Source organism: Haliotis rubra, unplaced genomic scaffold, assembly GCF_003918875.1.
Source record: "Haliotis rubra isolate DU_JTF1 unplaced genomic scaffold, ASM391887v1 Scf2046, whole genome shotgun sequence".
NCBI classification, from domain to species: Eukaryota; Metazoa; Mollusca; class Gastropoda; order Lepetellida; family Haliotidae; genus Haliotis; species Haliotis rubra.
In genome coordinates this window covers 39,094-54,621 of record NW_025766055.1, presented here as the reverse complement: position 1 = coordinate 54,621, position 15,528 = coordinate 39,094, and the positions used below count along the sequence as shown (strand labels likewise).

The window sequence follows — 15,528 nt, the reverse complement described above, 5'->3', positions numbered from 1 at the left end:
GTTGATGTGAAGGGAAAAGGGGTTTAACGTGGTATTGAAAAATACTGCACATGCATGTGCATGAGCGTTCTGTAACACTATCATCTGTATTACTCAAACAAAAAAACTTGGTAAAAGTATGGGATTTACCATGTTCGTAGCGCTGATATTGCTGAATGGGGGAGCCCCCAAAAGAGTAGCCACAATCGGAACAGAAAACTAACCTAAACCGACAAGTTGGCATCACCATAACTGCCAAAATTTCCATATAGCTATTATTTTATCGTTATACCATTACAGGCGGAAGGCCCTGAAAGACGGTGCCAACCTGACGGCCATTTCGGAGGAGCCTGGTAAGGGCCAGGAATCAGACCGGAACATGGACAGCCCGACCTCTGAGGCTTCCTTGGCGAGACGGTTGCCCGGATGATGGATCGGGAGAAGACGTTCTTGACGGAAATTGGCGAGGACAAACCGGCTAGCAGACGAGGCAGTGACTTTGATGGATCGGGAAGTAGCGATGACGACGACTTTGCTGATGACGTCAGTGACTTCGACGAAAACCACAACAGTGACTTTCGGCGGCGTGGACGAAGGAAATCAACACCCTTTGAGTTTGATATCGACGCTGATTTCAATTTCGATCAAGACGACGAAGGTTTGATATAATATTTTCTGGCTAGTCTTCAGATAAAATCCATTTAATGTCAATATTTATACTCGGACAACCACAGCAGTCGTGCATGTTTTGTCAGGGTCGGGCTACGATAACCTTCAGGGGTGCCTAAGGCAAATTGCTTTAAGTCCTGGTTTCACTGGGTATTTTTGTTTAGTTTGTTGTTTAGCAATACTCCTTATATATGGCGGAGGTATGTAAATCATCGAGTCTGGGCCAGACAATCCAGTGACCAACAACATGATCGATCTACGCAATTGAGATACGATGACATATGTCAACCAACTTAGGGAGACTGACCACCTAATCCCGTTAGTCGCCTCTTACGACAAAGATGGGTTGCCTATTCTAACCCAATCTTCAAGGGTGGCCTTAAATATTCGTTGTGCACACCTACCTATACAAGTTTTTTTTTATTCCTTTATCCATTGGGTATTTGTCACTAAAGGTATAGTTTAGAGACAACACACGTTACATCGTTACAAGTTTTCAGAACAAAAACTGGAGGCACACGCAATCTGAAGTTTAACGACGGACGAGAAATGCTGAACTTGCATCGGTTTCACTCATATGAAATTTGGTCATAGAACATTTAGGCAAGAAGCATATATCCCCGTGCACTCCCCATATTGTTGCACTCCCCATAAGTTTTTTTTGTGCAAATTGATTCCAATTTGTGCTTGTACGGACAAATTAAAAATGTCTGATGGAGTCTTTCCGATAACACCTGGTGTCATCACTTTTCACAGATCGACGATACGGAGCAAGTTCTAACAACTCTATTGCAATGAAAACTGTTGTTCAACCATCAATTCATCTTATCCTTCTTTGGTACTCCGGCTCCTAATGAGTGTCAAAGGAATAAATAGGCCGAAGCCATGAATTATAGTAACTGGCCAAAACAAAAGCTTACAGTAATATATGGTGCCAAAATGAAGAATCGGTATATTCTTCAGCTGGTGCTCGAGTCATCGTACACGGTTTAATCGGATTATATTCTTATTCCCCTTAAATCCTACAAATATCCGGGCATAATTTAAAGGCCTCACCGCCTTGCGATATTTCAGAGGATATTCGACGTCGCTCGAAGAAACGGAAGATTACGACCGAGATCGTGTACTCCAAGGCGTGTGAGAATTGTCGCCTGCCGCCCTGTGGGGCCTTCAGAGACCAGGCGACTAAGGTCTCCGTCTGTCTCCGGGGTATGCATCTTGGGCCCAAGGAGATCAAGCCCATAGCTATAGCGTTAGTGGTAAGTACATATCGATTCCATTTAATTGCCTATGGAAACTGGAAGGGAGATCATACAAACGTGCATACTCCAACATAGGTTTCTTCTCGTCAAACATGTATTTTCGGGACGAACAGAATTTGTTTACCCTAACGTTGACCAAATATTTGTCATATAACCATCCTCGATCCCACCACATCTCCCCTTCCCCCAACATCAATTGTTCGAGATCTTAGTGCAATATCACGTGAGTGAGTTTAGTTTTACGCCGCACTCAGCAATATCCCAGCTATATGGCGGCGGTCTGTAAATAATGGACAATCCAGTGATCAACAGCATGAGCATCGATCTGCGCAATTGAGAACCGATGACACGTGTCAACCATGTCAGCGAGCCTGACCACCCGATCCCGTTAGTCGCCTCTTACGACTGACTGACTGACTGACTGAGTTTAGTTTTACGCCGCTTTTAGCAATATTCCAGCAATATCACGGCGGGGGACACCAGAAATTGGCTTAACACATTGTGCCCATGTGGGGCCTCTTACGACACGCATGGGTTACTGAAGATCAATATTCTAACCCGGATCTTCACGGGTTGTGCAATATCACGACTACAGAAATAGGCTTCACACACTGTACCCATGTGGGAAATCAAACCCTTGACGTGGTGACGTGTGCATAGAGCTCAGGTCACAAATCAGTTAAGCAACGTTAGGCGCGGAGAGTCCTTGGATGGGTGAACGTGTTTGCAGCTTGACTCCTGAGAGTTTCTAGGTCGGCCCCACAACGAGGCACATGTCATACTATTGGTCTCGCCTTAGTCAAGTGATTTTGTTCAAAATTGCCTCTGTTCACCCAGCAGAAAATGGGTACCCGGTGGCATAAATAATGTGACTAAAACCTTCCACAAGAAGTTGATCCTTGCACCCCCAACATCCCTTTCTTGCTCCCTTCTGCTCTCTGTAAGTTATACTATTAGCAGAGCAGTATGATGACACGAGGTTTGTCAAACACCCTGTGAATAATTTGTATTGTGTATTCAAACATGTGATAGGGCGGAAGTCAAGTCTCCTTTTTTTGGGAAGGAGTAATGTGCGACCTTTGCAGAACCATGGAGGAACATCACCTGTGTCCACGAGAGAATTGAAACAGTGAAGTAATGGTGTTTGAACACACGGAAATAGTTTCCAGTACCAGTTTCGAATGCCATCAGGCCCTGGAGCTGTATTAGATTTGGACTTTTTGATAACACTTTTCAGGCAATCTGGTGAGATGTAACAGACACACTACCTAGTTACTTTCTCAAACATTGCATGGTCATACGCACTGACCCATGGTGCCTCAAGCTTACAGTCGCCGGGTATAGACCACAACTGTTTCCAGAACCTCTCATTGGCATCCATGGGAGGCCGCTTATCATGTTCACAATCACCGTTTGTTTTAAGTTGCCTGTAAAAGTGTTTTTCGTTATTTCTAAAATGTTTATTTTGTTTGATGAATTTATATTTCTTTTCCCATTTTTTTCTTTCTTTCAGTCCAAACCTTTATTTTTGCCTTAAGGGAATCGGCAATTTGGAGAAGTCTTATACTGTAATTTTAATTTTCTCCAAATTGACTTTTGACGTTTTGACATTGGACTCCCTGATGATCTTACTTCAGGCACAGCTCTATCCAGGAAATGTATTTTCTAGTTTCTTTTAATTTCACTTGAAACCGATTTTTCTTTGGTGTATTGTTCTTAGTATTGGATGTGTGAAGTTCCTCCAAGGTTCGAGCGGCAGCAAAAGACACAGCAATATATGTCATGTAACGAACAGTCCGCAGAACGTTTCGGCAGAACAGGTGAACGCTTTACCACAAGGCTAAACCACTGCCCAGGTCCTAAATAAAACATATCCGTTGTACAAACCAACTTAAATCTATAAACATGTGCAGCATTTCAGAGCACTGCACACAGTCGAGGTAAGACTCATATCGAACGTGGGGTTTAATTAGGGTTCAAATATAATTTTCCTTGAACCTCGACAAAGTCTGTCCAACCGACCCTCACCTTCACAGTGCAAAAGCATAAAAACAAGACTGTCACTAGAACAACGTTTCCAAAAGATGTTTTGCAGTTTGTGAGTGAGTATAGTTTTACGCCGCTTTTCGCAACATTGCAGCAATATCACGGCGGAGAACACCAGAAATGGGCTTCACACATTGTATCCATGTGTGGAATCGAACCCGGGTCTTTGGCGGTACGCGCCAACGCCCTAGCTTTTTAGTAACTACGTATATTTTCACACATACATGCACAACCACCCGCATACACACATGTATGTTAGAAAATTACAATTAACCTTGAAGATAAAAACTATTTCTTTTAGAAACATTAAATCATCCATGCTTTCTACTTGCCAGAAAGACCGAACTATCGTGGAGCTTGACCTGTCGGACAACAACATGGGCCCTATGGGGGTGATGTATATAGCGGAGATGATGCAGGCTAACAGATACCTTCTTGAACTGGTCAGTAGCATTGAGTGAATGAGTTTAGTTTTACGTCACTTTTATCAATATTCCAGCAATATCACGACGGGGGACACCAGAACTGGGCTTCATACATGTGTACCCATGTGGGGAATCGAACTCGGGTCTTCGTCGAGACGAGCGGACGTTTTAACCACTAGACTACCCCGCCGCCCACCCTGTTAATAGATATATCGGACGTTAATTTACGTGTTTCTATGATTGGTATATAATGGTATTTGTTTATGTGGACGTTTTCAGTGGGAACTGATGGTCCAGATTAATGGGGTTCCGCTGGATTTTGGTCCAAAAGCATACAGGCCATGTCATCTTAAATAATATTAATTTTCAGTTATCAATTCATATTTTGACAATTATATAGGGGTAAGAAGAGGCATAATCACTCCACTTCCCTTGAATAATACTAAAGTCCTCGAATCAGCATAACGGGATCGGACCACTCAGACGCTCTGTGCAAAAGACAGCCGAGCGCAGTGTTTGGATTGAGTGGGTTATATCGGTATTCCCCTTAATCACAGCGTTTGATGTGTAAGGAAAGCCCCTTGTGCTTCAGGTCGTTGACATTGAGCAATTCGGTGAAACCTACGAGTGAGAGTGATTGAGTGAGTATGGTTTTACGTCGCTTTTAGCAATATTCCAGCAACATCAAGGTGTCGGACACCAGAAATTGGCTTCACACATTGTAATGCACCCATGTGGGGAATCAAACCCGGGCCTTCTGCGTGACGAGCTAACGCTTTAACCACTAGCCCCTCAGGGACTGTGAGACAGACTAGGGTGTTTGGCACAGTGCATCCGCTTCCAAGCATGTCATACCTCTCCACGTATAGTTGTCTCGAAGTAAAAGTTTGGCACCTTGTTGTATTCTTAATTTATTTTGCGGTTGTATCGAATGAGTGAGTTTAGTTTTATGCCGCTTTAGCAATATTCCATCAATATCACGATGGGGACACCAGAAATGGGCTTCACACATTGTGTCCATATTGGGAGTGAGTGAGTGAGTTTAGTTTTACGCCGCACTCAGTAATATTCCAGCTATATGGCGGCGGTCTGTAAATAATCGAGTCTGGACCAGACAATCCAGTGATCAACAGTATGATCATCGATCTGCGCAATTGGGAACCGATGACATGTGTCAATCAAGCCAGCGATCCTGACCACCCGATCCCGTTAGTCCATATTTGGAATAGAACCGGGTCGTCGAGCGAACGCTTTAACCATTAGGCTACCCCACTGCCCCGCGGCTGTGTCGAACCTCGCTTTACTCGAAGTATTTACGCACGTCCAGGTCAACATCGACACAACAGTGTTTAACCCTATATAATACTTCACTACACGTTAATATTTCACGCACGTTACTTCAACTAAAAATTGCCATCAGATTTCCAAAGTTGTAGCAAACTGAAATTCTATAATTCTGATTATAAATCAGTCAGTTGGCATTCATTGCTCTCCACATTCTACCATCAATGTCATATATAATGTTTAGTAGCTGTCTCTCGCTTAGAAAGGCGAACAACGAGATTCGTTTTTGTACTTTGCAGATATTGATTTTTCGAGGTTTATGACAATACCCCCTTTGTTTGTTTAATGAACGGAACCGTTAAGACTGCGTGGATATTGCGTTTTAAGCCTATTTTCTGCTTTAATTTCTCATTTTGTTTTCTTCCCTTTCCTGACGGTTGGATTTCATCGATTCCAGCTGAAATACAGTCAATATCAAATGTGATATTTTTCATCTAATCTTGAAATTTGAGTCTAGGTCTCCATTTCCCAGACATTTCATCTTCATAAACTAAACATGTTTTATGAAATATCGATTTTTATGAGGAATATGTTTAATCTGGGTTGTTTATATGTTTAACTTTCCTTTTTTAAGTCAAGTCACTTTAAAAGTTACTGTATGCAAATAAATTGAAAAGGTTGATAGCACCTGTGGTGAAGGCGCTGAGAAGGCCTTTACGGTTGTGTGATGAATTGTGAGGGAGTGAGTTAGTTTAGTTTTACGCCGCACTCAGCAATATCCCAGCTATATGGCGGCGGTCTGTAAATAATCGAGTCTGGAACAGACAATCCAGTGAGCATTGATCAGCTGGGAACCGATGACATGTGTCAACCAAGTCAGCGAAACTGACCACCCGATCCCGTTAGTCGCCTCTTACGACAAGCATAGTCGCCTTTTTATGGCAAGCACATGGGTTGCTGAAGACCTATTCTACCCCGGATCTTCACGGGTCGTGATGCATTGTATTCATGGATTAGTCATGAGACAAAATATTGTCAGTGCTATTGTCTCCCCTCTGCCCAAGGCAGACACATGGCCTCGTACACTAGGCATCGTTTATATTCACGTCTATTATAAACAAATATACTGAGAGAAACAAATAAAGGAACACAGGAACATTTCCAGCGTTCCTTCAATATTTTCCCAGTTTTCATCACCAGCTTTGAATAGCGCTGTGGGAGGAAATCTGAGAATAAATATAGGAACACTGCCATGAAGTGGTGTTCCCTTCTTTGTCAGAATATATAATATTGGTGGGTGAGAGAATGAGGTTTTATCATATAATATTCAGCTATACACGACACATCCCCACTACCAACACATAGGGAAGGGATCGACGCCGGTTCTGGCTTGAGGAGCAACACACAATAACTTGGCAGCCACGCAACCCCACAAAAAAACACATCCCCAACCACCCCTTCCATTAAAATAAAGAAAAGTCCCCAAAAACTGAAACAAACGAAGACTTTAAAGTTGAGTGTCAGAAAATGATGTGTGTGAACTATAAGCATTTAGAGTAATGTGGTTAGCTATAATTATATATTTTACACTTCATATTTTTAAGCTACCTCGACCCAAATACTAATAGATGCCAATCACTATTAAGATGACCCCGACCCCCTAGCTAGCTACCGTCTTGAATCAGCTTTCATTGTTACAGGTTTTGCTTGTTTCGTGTTCGTACACCCGATTTTCGATTTACCTCTAACACATGTTGAGCGTTATCTATTGAGCTTTTATTCACAGAATCTCTCGCAGACTAATCCCCGTCGAAGCGGCCTGAACGCGCTGGCAGAGACACTGAGATTAAACAACTCTATACGTTTACTCAAACTAGAAGGTAAAGTGACACATGCATGCATTTAACATAGGAAATAAATTACCGCTTTTAACAATATTCCATCAATATTATTGCGGTACACACAACAAATGGGGTTCATACATTGTACCCATGTGGGGAATCGAACCCAGGTCTTGGGCGTGACGAGCAAAGGCCTTAACCACTAGGCTACCCCGCCGCCCGTTGAATGGAGTGAGTGAGTATGGTTTTACGTCGCTTTTAGCAAATTTTCAGCAATATCACGGCGGGGGATACCAGAAATGGGCTTCACACATTGTACCCATGTAGGGAATCGAACCGGGTCTTCGGCGTGAGGAGCGAACGTTTTTACCACTAGGCTACCTCACCATCCCCGTTGGATGGAAGAAAGTGCCGCTTGTTATTTCTGGTTTTGAGCTGACCTTGGATAAAAACAATATAAATCATGTGGATCCTGTCGACCTTAAAGGACATAACTCTGCATGTTAAACTTTATCGCCTTACACAAGTTCATCTGTCGTATATAGACTAACGCGTAGTCTCTGAATGTATAAAATTTAGATTGTAAGAAATAATCCCATTTAAATTGAAAAGGGGTCCCAGTGAGATGGGCGATTCCTGAACCTGAGGAAATCTAGACTTGTTTCATTTGAGGCTTTAGCATTGCAGGGAGGGCTTGGAAGTAGGTAAAATAATATGGTTCAGGGACTGTGAGACAGACAATGGTATAGGTTGCTAGAGCTGAGAAGGGGATAGGTATAGGTAGACTAATGCTTAGTCTCTGAAGATATAATTTAGATTTTAACAAATAAACCCATTTAAGTTGAAAAGGAGCACAAGAGAGACCAGCGATTCAGAACCTGAACCTGGGGAAATCTAGACTTACTTCAATAAGGGTTTCAGCAATGCAGGGAGAGATAGGCAGTAGAGAAAATGGTTCAAGGACTGTGAGACAGGCTTGGGTATTTGGTACAGTGCATCCGCTTCCCAGCATGTAACCACACACCATACACACAGGCTTACAATTCACATCAGCCTCTGTCATTCAGAGCAGTACATAGTTACGCTTAATCATATCAGATGTATATAATATGCCCTGCATAATCGAAGATGCTCTTCTGTTTCATGTTTGCGATATTGTACACTTAAGTGATGGTTTAAGAAAATATTATTTATTATAGAATGTAACGATAGTGCCACACTTGTCAAGTGCAGTATCTGAAGGAACCCGAAGCTCTCACGCAATAATCTGATCATATCAGGCAGATGTGACAAGAACATAATTATGAACCAGTGATGCACTCACGATATTGTCACACATGGACATTGTTAATTAAAGTTACAAGAACATATTGACAAAATATACAATTGGAGATATTAATAATGCCTTTGTTTTTCCACAGAAAACGACATCGACCATACAGATGCATCTCACATCGCCAGCATTATCAAGGTAGGCGCTTATAAGTCTAAGGGAGGTAACTCTCCAAATGATGGGCACATATCTCTCGTGTTATTTTCGGCGAGGCAGTCCATTTCACATCTGCAGTTACGTTATATTCTTGAAATTAGCTATAAGCTGAGTAAATAGTGCTTATTGCCTCATCAACAAGTTTGAGTTTGAGGCTTTACAACTGCGTTCTGGTCATCCTAATTTTCGAAGTGAAGTGGGATGAAAAGGGGTTTACTGTCTCGCTCAAGACTAGAGCATACAATATTGTAAATATTTAAGGGGATTGAACCACCGACCCCAGATTTTGTCTATCCACTAGACCACGAAAGCGGTCTCTAATTTCACTGTATATGGTTTGCGATTAAAAGAATCACTGACGTAACGTTTGTATTGAGAGGGTTTTATTCAAATCACTTAGTTTACTAGTTTGAAAAGCCTAAGAGTCAACAGACCAAATATCAGTGAGTATTGTTTTACGCCACGTTAAGCTATTTCCCAGCAATATGACGACGGGGACACCAGTTATTGGCTTGTCACATTGAAACCACGCGAGGAGTCGAACCCACTTCTGTGGCATGAGCAGTAGGCTACCCTAACGTCCCCCCGGAAAAAAAACCCACATGCGTTTTCTCAGCCACTTAATGCATATCGGTTGCATGAAACTAAAATTAGGTGATACAATCAAAATCTTAATTCGCTTTCTGCATAGACATACTTTGAATTAGTTTTCATTTTGTAATTCTTGTGTCATTTTGTGTCCGTCTATCTTAAAACCAAACACATTCTAGAGTGAGTGAGTGAGTTTAGTTTTACGCCGCACTCAGCAATATTCCAGCTATATGGCGGCGGTCTGTAAATAAGCGAGTCTGGACCAGACAATCCAGTGATCAACAGCATGAGCATCGATCTGCGCAATTGGGAACCGATGACATGTGTCAACCAAGCCAGCGAGCCTGACCACCCGATCCCGTTAGTCGCCTTTTACGACAAGCATAGTCGCCTTTTATGACAAGAATGGGTTGCTGAAGACCTATTCTACCCCGGATCTTCACGGGTCACACATTCTAGACAAAGTTTGGCTTAAAAAACAGATTTCGAGAACACACTTTCTTAAAAAAAGACCAAATGGATCCCGCTCTCATCGGCAAAATTCCCTTCTAGCATATTCAACCCTCTCCCCAACAGGCGGCTACCTGGTAGGTAATGTCGTTGACTTACTCCTCATATAAACGGGAGAGCTATTATCCTCTTTCCGTCTGACATTTAACCCAAATGGGTAATTTTCTTTTTTCCACTTAAGTTTAATAACAAGACCTTTACGTAAATATATACCAGACCACATTCGTCTTAGATAAAGCTAACGTACCGCTGTGCTAGACATTTCTGCATAATCCACAACTCAACCCCAGCAGGTGCCCGCTGAGTCTCACTAGGTGCCTGTGTTCTATTCCAGTCGTGCCCTAAGCTTCAGGAATTATACCTGGGACACAACAGACTTGGGGCAGCGGGAGGGAAAGTCATCGCAGAAGCTCTGAGTAAGTTCCTGACCTTTCATGCTCACTAATTATTACAATATTTAAAAAGAAGGACTTTGCACTGATCAAAGCAGTAGTCAAGCAATTTTACTGTTTGTTACTCAGCAATATTCCAGCATTATTGGCGGCTTTCTGTAAATAATGGTATCTGGACCAGACCATCCAGTGATCAACAACATATCATCGATCTTCGTAATTGGGATACGATGATAAGTCAGCAAGCTTGATCACCCGATCCGGATAGTCGCCTCCTACGACAAGCATGGGTTGCCAAAGACCAATTCTAACTCGGATCTTCACGGGTTGAGTTTTGTTTTCTGTAGTAATCATCACTATTTCATTTGTTTCGAGGTTTCCATGCCTCTCTTTGTTTTCCTCTCAATACGGCACACGTCGGGATAGTAGGATAAACCTGATCAATAAGTACTTATGCTTGTCATTTCCAGGCTATAACATAGATCAAATGGTCAGTGTAATAGGACATAATTCACCCATTTACAATTTTCACAAGGGCATTATTTCCACTGGCAGTTTCTGGAATAATTCCCTTGTGTGAATATTCTTTTCTCCGGAAACTACCCAGAAACGTATCGTTTTAATTAATAAAATAGTGGTAGAGTCATAGGCGAAAATACTGTGCACACCTGCCACTATTTTAGACGACTTTGGCGGCCATTTTGTTTTTCAATTTTGAGGTCAAAAACACTTTTTTTCACCTTGGTATCCCATTTTTTCGTTATCAGCAACTTTTAAATAGATAAAATAGCCTAGATACCAAATCCTACTAAAAAATGCCTCAACATATTTTATTTGAGCCTTTTTCCAGAATCGGGCCTAGTCTATAATCAGGTCCGTTGACGCGGTTGACATCAGGTTATTGTATCGCAATAATTTACATCGATGCCCATTTCAACCACGGCATTGGTCCAGATTTGAGCCCTTACAGACGCCCTTACACTGCTGGAATACTGCTTAGGGCGGTGCTAACAAGAAAATATACTCGAAATATGATTCGGAATATCTACAGATCTAACTTTATAGCCTATTTCCGGGGTACTTGTTTTAACTTAAGGGGTAATGTCAAAAACCCGAATCACTAATGTCGCCCGGAGACTAATGACAACGCTCACATAAATGAGTGCAATAGAGATTTGACATTTAATAACGCACATCGGGATTTCACATAATAGATAAATTTAACAGGCGCTTCGAGCAGTAACTGATTGTGCACGGAAACTGTTTGTTTTGTTGTCTTTTTTGAGACGGTCAATAAGATATTTCTGCTGAGAAATATCCAAGACTACAAAATAAATATTAAGTGGGATCACGCCCGATGGCTAGTTCCATTATTCGTAATTATTTCATAACTTCACTTCACTAACTATGATTTAGGCCTTTTTAAAAGGATTTGATTGGTGTTATCGAAGTTTTCAAAAACGAGAAACGACAAACAGGATGAAGAATGCCAATCAAAGAAGACAAACAAGATTACGAGACAGATGCTAACTTTTGCAATTATGAATAGGGCGATGCATTGCAGGAGAGCCTTTTTCATAGCTTTAATGAGAGAGTTGGGTTTTAACATAGCTTTAAGCAATATTGCAGCAATATTACGAAGTGGAACCCAGAAACGGGCTCCACGTTGTACCATTGGGAAATATTTTGATAAATCGAACTTTAACTTATATATAATCATGTTTTTTTCGTTGAAGTTCTTTGGGTTTTTTTATTGTCTAACGCCTCACTCAGCAATATTCCAGCTACATGACGGCGGTCTGTAAATATTCGAGTCTATACCAGAAAAATGAATGACATGAGCACCGATCTACAAAATCGGGATGCGATGAAATGTGTCAACCATGTCAGCGAGCCTGACCACCCGATCCGTTAGTCGCGTCTACGACAAGAAGTGAGTGAGTGAGTTTGGTTTTACGCCGCTTTTGGCAATATTCCAGCAATATCACGGCGGGGAACACCAGAAATTGGCTTAACACATTGTACCCATGTGGGGAATCGAACCCGGGTGTTCGGCATGACGAGCGAACGCCTTAACCACTAGGCTACCCCACCGCCCCTCTACGACAAGAATGTTTTGCTGATGACCAATTCTAACCCGGATCTTCACGTGTTTTGTTCCTTGCAATGTTTCGTTTTCAACCATTGGTTCATTCCACCAAAGTTTGATGCAGCTTTCCGATAATCACAGCCTGCGAACGTTTGACCCTACTTGTAAATTCAATGTAGTAGTTTTATGTTTTGTTTGAAATAAGTAATCTCTTTGAGGGGACGTTAAGGGTTCCGCTTCTACCCTATAACCAAAGAAGTATTTACAGTAAAGTACCAAACTAAAATCAATAACAATTAATTGCATGGACCAATGTTCAAAATCAGAAACTCCTCACAGTGCCCAAGTGACAGATTTCTAATTATGCCGACAAGTTTTCCCTCTTACAAAGTCATCCAACTGAGCACTCACCACTCAAAACGACAAATTCATTCGGTACAGAAATTGTTTTTTCTCCTTTAAACAACGTCTTAGTTATTCCCCATCCTTCTAACCATCTTTCTCTCACTCCGACAGTCACAAGCACTGGGCTCCGTACACTGGACCTGCAGTGGAATCACTTGAGACGCGAGAGTGCCGTGGAGCTTAGCAAGGCTTTGGCGGTAAGCGGCCTCTCATCTTCTGGAACAGAGGCCTCGCTTTCTGTTTCCGTCACCCTCACCCCCTTAAAGCTGTTTGCCCTCCATGTTAGAAAACACTCCTGGGTCAGAGTCTCTCGACATTGGACCAACTGTCTGCTCTAAGGGGATTTTCTGGAGAACGCCACAGGAATGGGTGTTTGATTTTTAAATACATTTTATTTGTTAAACCTCAGACAGCATTGATTGCAACCTCAATTAACCCTGTTAGCTAGACTGATAGGCAATTGCGTGATTATTCCCGTGTATTACGTGATTAAGTGTGTTTCAGGGTATACAGCTCCGATGAACTGATCGAACGTTCAATATCTGAGAAAGGAGTCCTGATTTTACTGTTGTGTGAACATCTATCAGGCGATGAACACTTCAGCAGATGGGGGTCGACTAGTAAAATATACTCCGCAAACAAGTCGCGTCTGAAATTTGCATTGAGGAGTGAAACTATTTAATTACCAAATGTAAAGTTGCATAGCGTCTCTGGCAATGTAGAAATGTTTTCTGAGTGTGATCGCTTTTATTGAAATAATACCCGAATCGAGAATTTTGAAATGCCATTTTCTCTAGTTCAAAGTATAATTATTTTCCTCAAACCGAGACACGATACGACTGCTGTAAAGCAAGAGTTTGTGGTTTCGATAAGTGATGAAGTTCAGTCTAATGCAGCCTTCAACAGCATTTTTCAATGATATCCCTACGTGCAGTCTACCGCTTAGGATCGTAATCACACCAAGGATCATAGTCACGGCCAATACCGGATCATTGGATCATGTGAGGGAAGTTACTCTGCAGAAATATTTGCTTTAGCAGTGCGTGAGCGTGTTTAGTTTTACGCCGCACTCAGCAATATTCCAGCTGTATGGTGGCGGTCTGTAAATAATCGAGTCTGGACCAGACAATCCAGTGATCAGCATCATGATCGTCGATCAACGCAATTGGGATCGGGTGGTCAGGCTCGCTGACCTGGTTGACACATGTCATCGGTTCCCAATTGCGTAGATCGATGCTCATGCTGTTGATCACTGGCCATGGGTTGTTTGGTCCAGACTCGATTATTTACAGACCGCCGCTATATAGCTAGAATATTACTGAGTATGACGTAAAAACTAAACTCACTCACTCTGTGAGATGTTGTATTGATCAGGCCCCGATTTCTCGACACAAACTTAAGTCTGAGTTTTGACTTAAGTCAGAGTTTTTACTCAAATTTGAGAAAACGCAGGAAATGCATTTTCCAGAATAAACTGAAATCAATATTAAACTCAAACTTAGTAGACAATTTGAGTTTGGTGGATAGATTACTTAAGTTGTTTGGGCTTTTTTATTTAAATAATGCAGTTGAGTTAAACATTCAGCTGTTTCAAATTGTCAAACTCGGTTTGAAATTTGAGATAAAACTTAAGTTTGTTTCGAGAAATCGGGGACTGATATAAGTTATATTTCCTATAATTAGATATTATGTAAATCAATGATGGGCAGCATACTTTTCCATCTTCAGTCGTATGCTTTTTGTTATTTCAAGCTTTCCTGTGTCCTTGTGCTGATACACACATTTACAGGACAAACTGCTGGTCATGTAATTGTGAACAAGCTTTGACAAAATACAAAACTCAAGAGAGAATTGCAACCGAAGACTAGGAGGGGGTATTGTTGCCCTTTGGATATAAGGCAAATCTGTCCACTAATACCAGGATTCAGTGATAATTCCTTTTGTTTACAGAAAAACCAAGGCTTGAAATTGCTGAACGTTGCGTGGAATGGTTTTGCCAAGGAGGGATGTCTAGCATTAGCCAAAGCCCTGAAGGTCAATACGTCACTACAAGAGCTGGACCTTACGTGCAATAGAATCGACTACCAGTCTCTCAGCTTCCTGGCTCACGGGCTGGTGCTCAACAAGGGTCTCCAAACAGTCAAGGTACTCCCAGTATAATCGTCACTAAGTCTTCACGACAAAGTCACAGACCGTCGTATTATATACTGGACAAAATAAGTTAGGGATATTGGTATTTTTATGATTGATATTTTATCAATGTGTCAATGAATAGATAGATCATTATTCATAATTTCAAAATTTTCATATATCCCTAACTATTTTTGTCCAGTATATATCAATCCATGTATAATTCCAACACGTATTGTCTGTACCGCAATCGCGTGTAATGTCATGAATATTGAGATATTTTTAATGCCTCTAATTTATTGCGGATGCGGAAATTGACGATGATTGTGCAAGAATTCGTAGCCGATTTTTCTTAATTGCGAGTTTGAGGGCTTTTTTCGAACAAATTGTTTGCGCAAATTTAAGTTTCATTTATA

The 15,528-nt window shown here is 41.6% G+C and overlaps 1 protein-coding gene across 1 annotated transcript in view; it reads left to right on the top strand.

The window, feature by feature from the left end:
• Positions 1 to 339: 339 nt before the first annotated feature.
• LOC124276013 (leucine-rich repeat-containing protein 74B-like) overlaps positions 340 to 15,528 on the top strand; it is a 36,571-nt gene continuing 21,382 nt past the window's right edge. The window contains exons 1-8 of the mRNA XM_046711655.1: positions 340 to 637; positions 1,723 to 1,907; positions 4,292 to 4,399; positions 7,452 to 7,545; positions 8,928 to 9,002; positions 10,411 to 10,512; positions 13,094 to 13,179; positions 14,933 to 15,127. Coding sequence (XP_046567611.1) covers positions 406 to 637; positions 1,723 to 1,907; positions 4,292 to 4,399; positions 7,452 to 7,545; positions 8,928 to 9,002; positions 10,411 to 10,512; positions 13,094 to 13,179; positions 14,933 to 15,127 — 1,077 coding nt within the window. The 5' untranslated portion in view covers positions 340 to 405. The remainder of the gene's footprint in view (positions 638 to 1,722; positions 1,908 to 4,291; positions 4,400 to 7,451; positions 7,546 to 8,927; positions 9,003 to 10,410; positions 10,513 to 13,093; positions 13,180 to 14,932; positions 15,128 to 15,528) is intronic.